Source organism: Chiloscyllium punctatum, chromosome 19 (assembly GCF_047496795.1).
Source record: "Chiloscyllium punctatum isolate Juve2018m chromosome 19, sChiPun1.3, whole genome shotgun sequence".
Taxonomy (NCBI): Eukaryota; Metazoa; Chordata; class Chondrichthyes; order Orectolobiformes; family Hemiscylliidae; genus Chiloscyllium; species Chiloscyllium punctatum.
In genome coordinates this window covers 52,691,032-52,704,313 of record NC_092757.1, presented here as the reverse complement: position 1 = coordinate 52,704,313, position 13,282 = coordinate 52,691,032, and the positions used below count along the sequence as shown (strand labels likewise).

General features: G+C 44.9%; 1 protein-coding gene across 2 annotated transcripts in view; it reads right to left on the bottom strand.

Moving 5' to 3' along the window:
* rasa4 (RAS p21 protein activator 4) overlaps positions 1–13,282 on the bottom strand; it is a 255,322-nt gene that overhangs the window by 210,196 nt on the left and 31,844 nt on the right. For both annotated transcript variants that reach the window (XM_072589403.1, XM_072589404.1), the window contains 2 exons: positions 11,456–11,569; positions 11,295–11,356 (listed from right to left, as the gene is read on the bottom strand). In XM_072589403.1, the coding sequence (XP_072445504.1) occupies positions 11,295–11,356; positions 11,456–11,569 (176 nt within the window). The remainder of the gene's footprint in view (positions 1–11,294; positions 11,357–11,455; positions 11,570–13,282) is intronic.

Sequence of the window (13,282 nt, the reverse complement as noted above, 5' to 3'; positions counted from 1 at the left end):
TTTTGCTTCTGACTCACTCCAACCAAAAGTGTCTCTTTCCTCCACGGACTATTTCCAGGCAACATTGTGCAGTCTGCAGCAGGGGTAATGGAAGATGGGGCTTTGAGACCATTGCCAACTCCTTCAAATAACAAATATTACTAAGCTGATATCTGTGCATGTTTGAACAAATCTGATCTTACAGATACAAGGTTGGCAGAGAACCAAGACCATTGTTGTTAAGATCTGGAAATCACTATTTGGAAATGTAGTGGAGGCAGGTTCAATTGAGGCATTGAAGAGGGCATTAGATGATTATTTGCATGGGAATGGTGTACAGGGATATGGGGGAAAGGCAGGAGATTAGTCCTGTTCCCTAATGCCAAATGGCTACTTCCTGCTTCGTAAAAATTCTGAAATTCTAGTCTCTCTACTCAGAGAGAGTATAGGAGGGGCATGGAACAGTCTGCCTGCAACAGTAGAAGATATTTAAATGGACATTGGACATACATATGGATAGTGTAGGTTAGGTGGGCATCAGCTTAATTTCACAGGTCGGCGCAACATTGAGGGCTGTAACATTCTAAGTTCCCACACAGGTCCGCAGTGTGATCCTTGAAGGGACCTGAAATCATGAATCAATTCTCCTCACAAGGGTCTGCATCAGTAGTTGATGTGTCCTGCTTCAACAATGCCATTTGAAGCTTATTTTCATGTTCTCTCTCACCTTCCTTCTCTTTCCCTTTGCCAGGCTAATTCTAAGTTCCTGATTACCCTTTCCTGACCTTTCTCTTTCTTTTTGAAACCCAACTCCAGTTTAGTCATTCTCTCTTTACACTCCAACAGCTTCAATTACAACTGAACATTACCTGATTCCAATGTTTTACAACTCAAAATACCTTCTATGTTTGATCCCAAACCAAGTGCTGTGTCAGTACCTTGATTATTTCTGCCTTTCTAATTCTGTCAGGCAACACAACCATCAGTTTACCCACCAAGTTCAATCAACATGGATTTTGATAGCTTCAAGTCTACTGGGGACAGGAAATACCTGCCATAAATCCTTTGTCATTTCCTTTGTTATGTTTTGTATGTTGGACAGAACCTAGTGTCCTCCTTCACCTATGTTATTTATTCACATGACAGCCAAATCATTGTTGCCTCTGTTTATAATCTAATCCATTCCCAAACGTTACCATGGAGATGGTGTGCTGGAAATCTAGCCCTGCTACTCCAGGAGTCATCACAAAAGGCAAGGTTTCTAAAAAGAAATATACAAAATGGCCAAGCTACCTGATCTTCAGACCCTGATTGATTGGCTTTCAGTCAATCTTTATTAAGCAAATTGTACAAAGGCGCACACACACACACACCCACCCACCCACCTTTTCCCCTCATGCTTCCACTAGTTTGCAAGAGGTACAGGATGGGCTGCTCCACAATTAAAAGGTCTCTGACTTCTCTTTGTCTTGCTCACAGCCCAAGGTTGTTGTTGGCAGGCAGAGGACTTTGGTTATTGTTTTGTGGACTAAGGACCAATGATCAATCAGCTTCACTGATAATCAACATCTTGGCTCCAGTTCATCTGCAAATTCCTGGAACCCACGCCTACACAAGTAGAACTCACAATAACTATTCAATTTGTTATTTCATAACATGCTGTCATCCCTGTAGATCTCTGGTTTAAAACAGTTCTTTCTCTTTTCAGTCCACATTTTTTTTTAAAAGCACAAAGTTAAAAAGAACAACCTTTACAGTTTTTTTTTTACTCTCAACATGGAGAAACTCCCTGCTAAGCATTTGACATGATTTCTCACTTTCTCATCAGGTTGCTCAGAGGCTGCAAGAATTCCACCCATGGTGAACTCAAGTGAGACCAAGACCACAAATACTAGAGACCTGGCAGCAACAAATCAGTGTGGGATGATTGCTAAACTGCCTGGAATTATTTTGTTCTTTATTCGCTTCTGTTGTTTGCAAGTGCAATATTTGTTGCCCATCCCTAACTGCCCTTGAATGGAAGAGGTGGATGGTCCATTTCAGCTGGTAGGTAAGGGCCAACCACATTGCTGTGGGTCTGGAGTCACATGTAGGTCCAGACCAGGTAAGGATGGCAGACCTCCATCCCTAAAAAACACCAGATGAGTTTTTACAACAACTGTCATCATGATCCCCATTCCTAACAAAAGCTTTTGATTCTATATTTAACATTTGAAATCAAACTCCACAAACTGCCATAGTGGGATTTGAACCCATTTCCTCAATAGCACGAGCTTGAGCCTCCAGATTACTAGCCGGGTGACATTACCGCTCTGCCACCATCACTCTCCACAGTAACTTACCACAGCACCCCACTCTTCCTGCTCACATTTGGATTGCTAACATTAATAGGGTTAAATCTCTTTCAAAATGCTGCTGACTAAAACCATGGAAAACACAGATGAATTGAGATTCTAGATTTCATTGCACAGGGCACACAGAAGAGCAATATGTTCAATCGAAGTATAAAAGGAAGGATTATAAGGAAAGACTTGAGAAGTATACGTTACAAAGTCTTGAAATGAGGTGCTTATTGAAAGGTCTATCTGCAGTATTTGAGATGTTAAATAATCGAGATGATTTTAATTACTTCAAAGTATGTGACGATAATGAGGAACAGAGAACAAAAATAAAGAATAGTGAAAGATAAATTTGAAGCAGATCTGTTGGAATGAATGTGTGAAATATTTGGAATAATTTGACAGGAAGATAAATCACTGAGGTGTTTCAAAATGTTGCAGAATGTTCTGCTGGGAGCCACAGAGTAGCAGAGTAACGGAGTTCAATGAAGTGAACTTGCCTCTGAGTATTTTCATGCATGGCTAATTTGACATATTTATTTGTTATTGTGTTATTATTATCAAGGCCACTAAAGGTGGTCAGAGCAAATGTGGCATCCCTTGACTGTATACAATATATCTCAAAAACTAATGAACTGGTCTCAACAAAACTCAGCAGAGTACAGCAAAAGGAAGAAATAATTAGATTTTGGAAAAGGCACAGATCTGGATTGAAATGGACTGCTTTTGTTTTAATGTTGTGAATTGTGCCATTTAAAATATTGTGTTTTATCTCAGCTGCTGTGGTGCAATTTGTCACAGTAGTCAAAATGGGATCAGTGTTTTCAAAGCAGATTGTTGGAAGTGGATTGTCTTGAAGCCTTCTCAGTGAGATAAAAGTTCTTTACGAAAATGATTTTTTTTTCAAGCTATGCAGTTACAGAGCCATAACTAGAAAGGGAAACTCATCTTAGGGAAAAAAAAACCTGCAAAACATCTTGGTAATGTTGAGTTAGCACAGTACGGCCAAACAACACACATGCCCTCATCTTATTTTGAGGAAGATCAATTTATGTCACACTTCATCACAGCTGTCATCTTAAATTCCCTCAAATTCAATGAACTCATTTGAAGAAAGCATCTGGCCATATATGTAAGATGGACTGCTACTTTGCCCATAGCAAGATCCCAGGAACAAAAAGATGGATGAACAAGTGATGCAGTTGATTTGATTGAAAGGGGAAGTGTCAGCGCAGCAGGATCTTTTGACATCCACTGGAGCAGACAAATCCTTGAGCTAATAGCTCATCTGAAAGGCAGCACCTTCAAAACACCAGCCGAGCCTCAGTATGACACTAATCTGGATGGTGTGCTCAGCACCAAGAATGGAACTTGAACTAACCACAGCCTTCTGACCTTGGGATTGTAGCCAAGTTAGCTCTGGTTAACTTGGACCTGTCAATAACTGTGCTTCCAAAAGCCAATGCATCACTTATGAGGCAAAGCATACAACTTGCATAGAGATGTACAGCATGGAAACAGACCCTTCAGTCCAACCCGTCCATGCCAACCAGATATCCCAACCCAAAATAGTCCCACCTACCAGCACCCGGCCCATATCCCTCCAAACCTTAGTTCATATACCCATCCAAATGCCTCTTAAATGTTGCAATTGTATCAGCCTCCACCACTCCCTCTGGCAGCTCATTCCATACACGTACCACCCTCTGGTGAAAAAGTTGCCCCTTAGGGCTCTTTTATATCTTTCCCATCTCACACGAAACCTATGATGACTAGTTCCGGACTCCCCAACCCAGGGAAAGGACTTTGCCTATTTACCCTATCCATGCCCCTCATAATTTTGTAAACCTCTATAAGGTCACCCCTCAGCCTCCGAAGCTCCAGGGAAAACAGCCCGAGCCTGTTCGGCCTCTCCCTATAGCTTAAATCCTCCAACCCTGGCAACATCCTTGGATGCTGCCTGACCTGTTGCGCTTTACAAGGAACAGGAGAATCGACGTTTCGGGCATAAGCCCTTCTTCAGCAATGAGGAGGGTGTGCCAAGCAGGCTAAGAGAAAAGGTAGGGAGGAGGGACTTGGGGGAGGGGCATTGGGAATGCGATAGGTGGAAGGAGGTTAAGGTGAGGGTAATAGGCCGGAGAGGGGGTGGGGGTGGGGGCGGAGAGGTTGGGAAGGAGATTGCAGGTCAAGAAGGCCGTGCTGAGTCCGAGGGTTGGGACTGAGATAAGGTGGGGGGGGGGGGGGTGGAGGGGAAATGAGGAAGCTGGAGAAATCTGCATTCATCCCTTGCGGTTGGAGGGTTCCTAGGCGGAAGGTGAGGCGCTCTTCCTTCAGGTGTCGTGTTGCCATGGTCTGGCGATGGAGGAGGCCAAGGACCTGCATGTCCTTGGCGGAGTGGGAGGGGGAGTTAAAGTGTTCAGTCACAGGGCGGTTGGGCTGGTTGGTGCGGGTGTCCCAGAGGTGTTCCCTGAAATGTTCCGCAAGTAGGCGGCCTATCTCCCCAATGTATACGAGGCCACATCAGGTGCAGCGGATGCAGTAAATGATGTGTGTGGAGGTGCAGGTGAATTTGTGATGGATATTGAAGGATCCCTTGGGGCCTTGGAGGGAAGTGAGGGGGGAGGTGTGGGCACAAGTTTTGCATTTCTTGCAGTTGTAGGGGAAGGTGCCGGGAGTGGAGGTTGGGTTGGTGGGGGATGTGGACCTGACGAGGGAGTTGCGGAGGGAGTGGTCTTTCCGGAACGCTGATAGGGGAGGGGAGGGAAATATATCCTTGGTGGTGGGGTCTATCTGGTGGTGCCGGAAATGACGAAGGATGATATGATGTATCTGGAGGTTGGTGGGGTGAAAGGTGAGGACCAGTGGGGTTCTGTCCTGGTGGCGATTGGAGGGGCGGGGTTCAAGGACGGAGGAGCGAGAAGTGGAGGAGATGTGGTGGAAAGCATCGTCAACCAAGTCTGAGGGGAAATTGCAGTCTTTGAAGAAGGAGGCCATATGGGTTGTTCGGTATTGGAATTGGTCCTCCTGGGAGCAGATGCGGTGGAGGCGAAGGAATTGGGAATATGGGATAGCGTTTTTACAGGGGGCAGGGTGGGAGGAGGTGTAATCTAGGTAGCTGTGGGAGTTGGTCGGTTTATAGTAAATGTCCGTGTTGAGTCGGTTGCCTGAGATAGAAATGCAGAGGTCTAGGAAGGGGAGGGAGGAAGTAGGCGACCTGTCTCCCCAATGTAGAGGAACGTTTCAGAGAACACCTCTGGGACACCCGCACCGACCAACCCAACTGCCCCGTGGCCAAACACTTTAACTCCCCCTCCCACTCTGCCAAGGACATGCAGGTCCTTGGTCTCCTCCATCGCCAGACCATGGCAACACGACGCCTGGAGGAAGAGCACCTCATCTTCCGCCTAGGAACCCTCCAACTACAAGGGATGAATGCAAATTTCTCCAGCATCCTCATTTCCCCTCCCCCCACCTTATCTCAGTCCCGACCCTTGGACTCAGCACCGCCTTCTTGACCTGCAATCTCCTTTCTGACCTCTCCGCCCCCACCCCCTCTCCGGCCTATAACCCTCACCTTCACCTCCTTCCACCTATCGCATTCCCAATGCTCCTCCCCCAAGTCCTTCCTCCCTACCTTTTATCTTAGCCTGCTTGGCACACCCTCCTCATTCCTGAAGAAGGGCTTATGCCCGAAACGTCGGTTCTCCTGTTCCTTGGATGCTGCCTGACCTGCTGCGCTTTTCAGCAGCACGTTTTTCAGCTCTGATCTCCAACATCTACAGTACTCACTTTCTCCTAACATCCTTTTCTGAACCCTTTCGAGTTTCACAACATCTTTCCGAATAGGAAGGAGACCAGAATTGCACACAATATTCCAACAGTGGCCTAACCAATGTCCTGTACAGCCACAACATGACTTCCCAACTCCTGTACTCAATACTCTGACCAATAAAGGGAAGCAGACCAAATGCCTTCTTCACTATGCTATCTACCTGCGACTCTACTTTCAAGGAGTTTTGTTTAGCAATACTCCCTAGGACCTGACCATTAAGTGTCGAGGTCCTGCTAAGATTTATTTTCCCAAAATGCAGCACCTCGCATTTATCTGAATTAAATTTGATCGGCCACTTCTCAGCCCATTGGCCCATCTGGTCAAGATCCTGTTGTAATCGGAGGTAACCATCTTCGCTGTCCAACACCTCCAATTTTGGTGTCATCTGCAAACATAATAACTATACCTCTTATGCTCGCATCAAATCATTTATGTAAATGACAAAAAGTAGAGGACCCAGCACCGATCCTTGTGGCACTCCACTGGTCACAGGCCTCCAGTCTGAAAAACAACCCACCACTACCACCTTTATCTTCTACCTTTGAGCCAGTTCTGCATCCAAATGGCTAGTTCTCCCTATCTTCCAGGAGATCTAACCTTGCTAATCAGTCTCCCACGGGGAACCTTGTTGAATGCCTTACTGAAGTCCATACAGATCACATCCACCACTCTGCTCTCATCAACCCTCTTTATTACTTCTTCACAAAACTCAATCAAGTTTGTGAGACATGATTTCCCATGCAAAAAGCCATGTTGACTATCCCATATCAGTCCTTGCCTTTCCAAATACATGTACATCCTGTCCCTCAGGATTCCCTCCAACAACTTGCCCACTACCGACATCAGGCTCACTGGTCTATAGTTCCCTGGCTTGTCTTTACCACCTTTCTTAAACAATGGCACCACGTTTGCCAACCTCCAGTCTTCCAGCACCTCCTCTGTGACTATCGATGATACAAATATCTCAGTAAGAGGCCCAGCAATCACTTCTCTAGCTTCCCACAGAGTACACCTGATCTCGGGTACACCTGATCAGGTCCAGGGAATTTATCCACCTTTACCCGTTTCAAGACATCCAGCACTTCCTCCTCTGTAAGATGGACCATCTATTTCCCTACAGCCTATAATCTTCCATGTCCTTTTCCACAGTAAAGACTGATGCAAAATACTCATTTAGCATCTCCCCCATTTTCTGTTGTTCCACACAACGGCCGTCTTGCTGATCTGTGAGGGGCCCTATTCTCTCCCTAGTTATGCTTTTGTCCTTAATATATTTGTAAAAACCCTTTGGATTCTCCTTAATTCTATTTGCCAAAGCTATCTCATGTCCCCATTTTGCCCTCCTGATTTCCCTCTTAAGTATACTCCTACTTCCCTTATACTCTTCTAAGGACTCACTCGATCTATTCTGTCTATACCTGACATATTTCCTTCTTTTTCTTAAACAAGCCCTCAATTTCTTTAGTCATCCAGCATTCCCTATATCTACCAGCTTTTCCTTTCACCCTAACAGGAATATACTTTCTCTGGATTCTTGTTACCTCATTTCTGAAGGCTTCCCATTTTCCAGCTGTCCCTTTACCCGCGAACATGTGCTCCCAATCAGTTTTCAAAAGCTCTTGCCTAATACTGTCAAAATTGGCCTTTCTCCAATTTAGAACTTCAACTTTTAGATCTGGTCTATCCTTTTCCATCACTATTTTAAAACTAATAGAATTATGGTCGCTGGCCCCAAAGTGCTCCGCCACTGACACCTCAGTCACCTGCCCTGCATTATTTCCCAAGAGTAGGTCAAGTTTTGCACCTTCTCTAGTAGGTACATCCACATACAGAATCAGAAAATTGTCTTGTACACACTTAACAAATTCCTCCCCATCTAAACCTTTAACACTATGGCAGTCCCAGTCTATGTTTGGAAAGTTAAAATCCCCTACCATAACCACCCTATTATTCTTACAGATAGCGGAGATCTCCTTCCAAATTTGTTTCTCAATTTCCCTCTGACTATTGGGGGATCGAAAATACAATCCCAATAAGGTGATCATCCCTTTCTTATTTCTCAGTTCCACCCAAATAACTTCCCTGGATGTATTTCTGGGAATATCCTCCCTCAGCACAGCTGTAATGCTATCCCTTATCAAAAATGCCACTCCCCCCCTCTCTTGCCTCCCTTTCTATCCTTCCTGTAGCATTTGGCCTGGAACATTAAGCTGCCTGTCCTGCCCATCCCTGAGCCATGTTTCTGTAATTACTGTGATATCCCAGTCCCATGTTCCTAACCATGCCTGGAGTTCATCTGCCGTCCCTGTTAGGCATCCTGTTATATAACTTCAACTTTAAGCAGCAAACTGCATTTTACAGTTATCTCAGCACAATTTCAAAGTTAGACATTCTTACAAAACAGTCCTGTCCACCACTATTCATTGTCCTACTTAGGGGAGAAAGTGAGGACTGCAGATACTGGAGATCAGAGTTGAGAGTGGTGTTGGAAAAGCACAGCAGGTCAGGCAGCATTCGAGGACCAGGAGAATTGACGTTTCTGGTATAAGCCATTCATCAGGAATGAGGCTTGTGTGCTGGGGGGTTGAGAGATAAATGGGAGGGGTGTGGGGCTGGGGTGAAGGTAGCTGGGAATGTGATAGGTGGATGGGAAAGGCGATAGGTCAGAGAGGAGGGTGAAGCGGATAGGTGGGAAGAAAGATGGACAGGTCGAGAAGGCGGTGCAGAGTTGGAGGCTTGGGACTGGGACAAGGTGGGGGGAGAGGAAATGAGGAAACTGGTGAAATCCACATTGATCCCAACAGGGTCCCCAAGCAGAATATGAGGTGTCCTTCGCAAGGTGGTTAGGGTTTGATGAAGGAGGCACAGGACCTGCATGTCCTTGGTGAAGTGAAAGGGGAATTTGAAGTGTTCAGCCATGGGGCAGTGGGGTTGGTTGGTGCTGGTGTCCTGCTAATGTAAGGCAAGAATGAGCAAATGATTGCGTCTCATTTTAGCGTGCAGAGGAACCTCGATTATCTGAACGAGACGGGCAGGCACTATCTCATTCAGATAAGGAGGCTGGTACAATTGCAACTGATTATTCAGTTAATTGATTCAATCCCTCTCCTCTGGGGCTCGGAATTTTCTGAAGTTTCCTATTTCCTCGCTCTACCTGCCTTGCTCCCTCTCTATGTCTCAGGGCTAGTATCTGAGCAGAGGCACCCTTGTGTGTAAGGGACCTGCAATATTGCTGAAGCCTCCTTCCATTTCAATGGGATTGACACAGTGAGTACTTGCTAAATCTGCTCCCCATTCAGGAGACTAGGTGCACATCGTGCACGAGCCCCCCGTGCCCCCTGTGCGTCCAACCCTGCCCCCTTCCACCCCCACCCTCCGTCTGCCCCCACAACCCCGTCCAACCCTCCCCTTCCCAATCCACCTCCCTGAACCCTGAGACAGAGAGAGCAGTCAGTCATTTGAAGATGGTGCCTGTGCTTCCATCGATATCTGGGACTGTTCTTGGCAGCACTTCAGTAAGCCAAATTCAGTTTTAATCATTATAAACAAAAGACGCAATCAGTGTTGAAACACCTCTTTGATGAATGTTTCTTTCGGGACCTTGGGATCTTCTTTGGATAATCCAAAATTCAGATAATTGATATTTGGATAATTGAGGTTCCTCTGCAGTTATCAGATAGAACGTACAGCACATTAAACTTAAATTGTGACATGCGCTGTAGTTGTTCATGCTGTTCTTTCTATTTATAGCATGGAGTATGTAAGTTTCACATCATTATCTGAGCCATCCTCCAATGTGAGCTCCTCATTCACCTGCCTGTTTGATTTGTTCACTATTTAAATATTTCCATAGGAGGTTTAAAGTGTCAAATGTGTTTCTTAATTCCTCCAGTCCCCATCCCTCCTAAATAAAATCCATTCTCAAGAAGGGGTGATACGGTGGGTCAATGGTTAGCACTGCCGCCTCACAGTACCAGGAACCCAGGTTTAATTCCAATCTTGGATGACTGGAGTTCATACATTCCCCCCTCGTGTCTATGTGGATTTGCTCTGGGTGCTCCTGTTTCCTCCCACAGTTCAAAGATGTGCAGGTTAAGTGGACTGGTCATGGGAAATATTGGGTTACAGAGATTGGGGCGGGGGTACGGAGGACATTCTTCAGACAGTCAATAGGCTGAATTGTCTCTATCTGTACCATAGGGACGCTATGAATCTAAGACTCCTCAAACCTTAAAATGATTTTAAATCCTCAAGTGCTGTGGAGAGGTTAATGGATTAGTGCAATGGCTCCCAAACCTGGGTCACAATGCCAGTTGGGATAATGGCAAGGGCAAACTGGATGATGAAAAATAAAGTTTATCCCTGGCTCCCTTGTATTGTCCAGGCAGTGACCAATTACAACACAAACACCCAACGTTCTGATCAGGCATGCTGTGAGATAACTAACTATGTAAATACGCATCCTGCAGTTGCTTTTCCCAAGCGTTGAAGGAGTCAGATGTGGAGCCAGCTCCCAGCAGCAGACTTATTGTAAAAGGCTGAAGGTTTTCATTACACATTCACATATTTATTTTCTATATTATATGCTGACCTACAACTGACAAACTTTAATAATTATATCCCAGACGTTATTATGTTGCTTTTTGCTTTCTGTCTTTGTTCGCATTTGGACTCACGTTAACTCAAAGAGTTAAAATAGGGTTGTTTTGGAAAATAATTTGTGAAGTGCTGGTTTAGTGCTTAGACTTTCACCTCTAGGACTGGGTTTGAGTCCCAATCAGACTGTTGGAATGAACATTCCAACTCAACATTCTTGGGCAATGCTACATGATAGCAAGTTGAGTTACCCCCCCAAAAAAAATCAATCAGCTGGTGTCCATAACACAAAACAAAATTCACAACTTTAGTCAGGTCACGGGAGTTTGGTGCAGAAATGCGTTAGCATAGACGATGGTTAATCACAGGAAATGGGGTCTGAGCCTTCACCATTCTATATTGTGGGTTTATGTTTTACTGTATAACGTCACAGTCTTTACTGATGTACTTCACATCGGATTAATGCACAATAGACAGTGGCAATAGCTTTTGCAAAGTAGAGGAAGCAGCAGTCTGACAGGATGCAGTGAAACCAATATTTTGCTTACCTTTAGGGTTGGCAGTAAGAATGTCCTTCGCTATAGCGACTTTTCCAATGACATCATCGCGGCTAATTTCAATGATAAAAGTAGGAAGTTAGCGAGACCATTGCTGTTTAATATTGCAGTACAAGAATCAGCATTAAGCTAGGAATTAATCTTAAAGTTACCTGATTGCATCCTCATCCATCACATAGAAGGAAATGGAGTGGAAGGTACTAGGAAGATGGACATTGTACTCTTCTCCCCAGAATGGAGACAGTGTCTTCCATATTGTTGCAGTTCTATAGAAATAAATATTGCATGTTCACAAAAAATTGCTATTGCAAATTTTATGGCATTGCTCACCCTTTTCTTCAAAGCCCTGCCTCATACATAAAAAGCAACTCCCTCCTGACAATTGGAGTTATGCCTCTGCACTTCATTTCTTTTTCTAGCCCAGGTTTGAATGTTTAGCATTGCGGTGCTGTCCAGTTTCTCATCCACATGAGGGTCAGTCTGGATCTTAAGTGTTGACAGCTTGACCAATGAACTAAGAACAGACAGGATCTGGAATGGAGTCTGAGACCTCCAGGTTCATAAGGACACAACAATCACTGGCTTTGAGGCATCTGGCCCAGCAGATGTTTACTGTCATTTCAAATCAAAAGGGGTTTCATTTTGCATGACCAGAGGAATGTAATGTTAAAAAGGGGAACAAAGTTAAATCCTCATTGCACCAGGTCCTCAATAGGTAGAAACTAAATTTAGCCCAGGCTGATCTATAGAGGAATGGCCCATAATTTGAGCAAATGTCACAAAAGATAAAAACCATCAGGATAGTGGACTCTAATTTCAAACATGCTGAGCTCCACACAGAGACTGTCCCAAAATTAAGTGGTGCCTTTATCCAGACTGTCCTGATCACCATGACAACCAAACCATCCAAACTCTGAGGGCAGCAAAGATGTGAAGCTGATCTCCATTGTCAGTGGTTAATGCTAGGAGGAGCAAATGGAGGAACAATGGCTGTTCGACCAAAGATATAAAGGCAACTTGGAAGCAACTCCATAATGGTTTAAGATATTTCAAAAGTGCAAAGGAATGGAGAGGAAACATACTTACGTGTATGCTAAGGCATATAGTCTGAAGGCTGGGAGCATAAGGCAGAGCGCAGCCTGATCTTTTGTTAGAAAATGGGTGACGGTCAAGATCCATAACATTTAACTATAATATTATAATGGGTTAAACAGATTTCACTAACTGCACCATGAATCCAACCCTCCTGATACTGCAGCCACTTCAAAGATACTGACAAAGATGTCCTTCCCCAAATGGTCCTAGGCTCCAGTTCCTGGCTTCTACATACCTCATTCACGTTGCTCCTCAAATATCTGCTGTGCATCTGTCCACTACTCCCAGCCCTTCATCATGCCCCCACTTCACCCAGAAACCTTCCCTAGCCCCATTCCCTTCCAGTCTCAAAGTACACACCCCTTCCAACAAATCAAATCTGATTAATAACTCCATACATGAAGACTTCCTCAGATGACATCCTGTTCAGACAGATGTCCAGGTTTGAAAATGGGGTCTGAACCTTTGCCATTCTGTGGTGTGGGCTTTAGCTCTATTACATATATGTTACACTCACTGCTGATCTGTTTGTCCATCTGGTCAATACTCAATAAACCATGCCAAATGCTTCTGCAAAAGTAAAGGAGGCAGCAGTGCACAGGAATGAATTGAATTGAACAAAACATTATTTGAGGAGTGTTGGATTGAGGGGTCAGTACGGCCAGTCTTGATGGACTGTCCCTGAAAGTATCAGGCTGAACTTTTCCCAGGAGGCTCGTGTCCCCCTGCTGGCCTGCAGCATGAAGATCATGGCAGCTCTATGTCGAGGCACCTTTAAAGATGGATTTGTGTTCTGGGGACTAACTTGCTGCCAGTATAGCACTGCACCTGCCCCAAGTCATCTGGGGACACACCTGGCCCTCGACTGGGCCTTTAAATGGCTC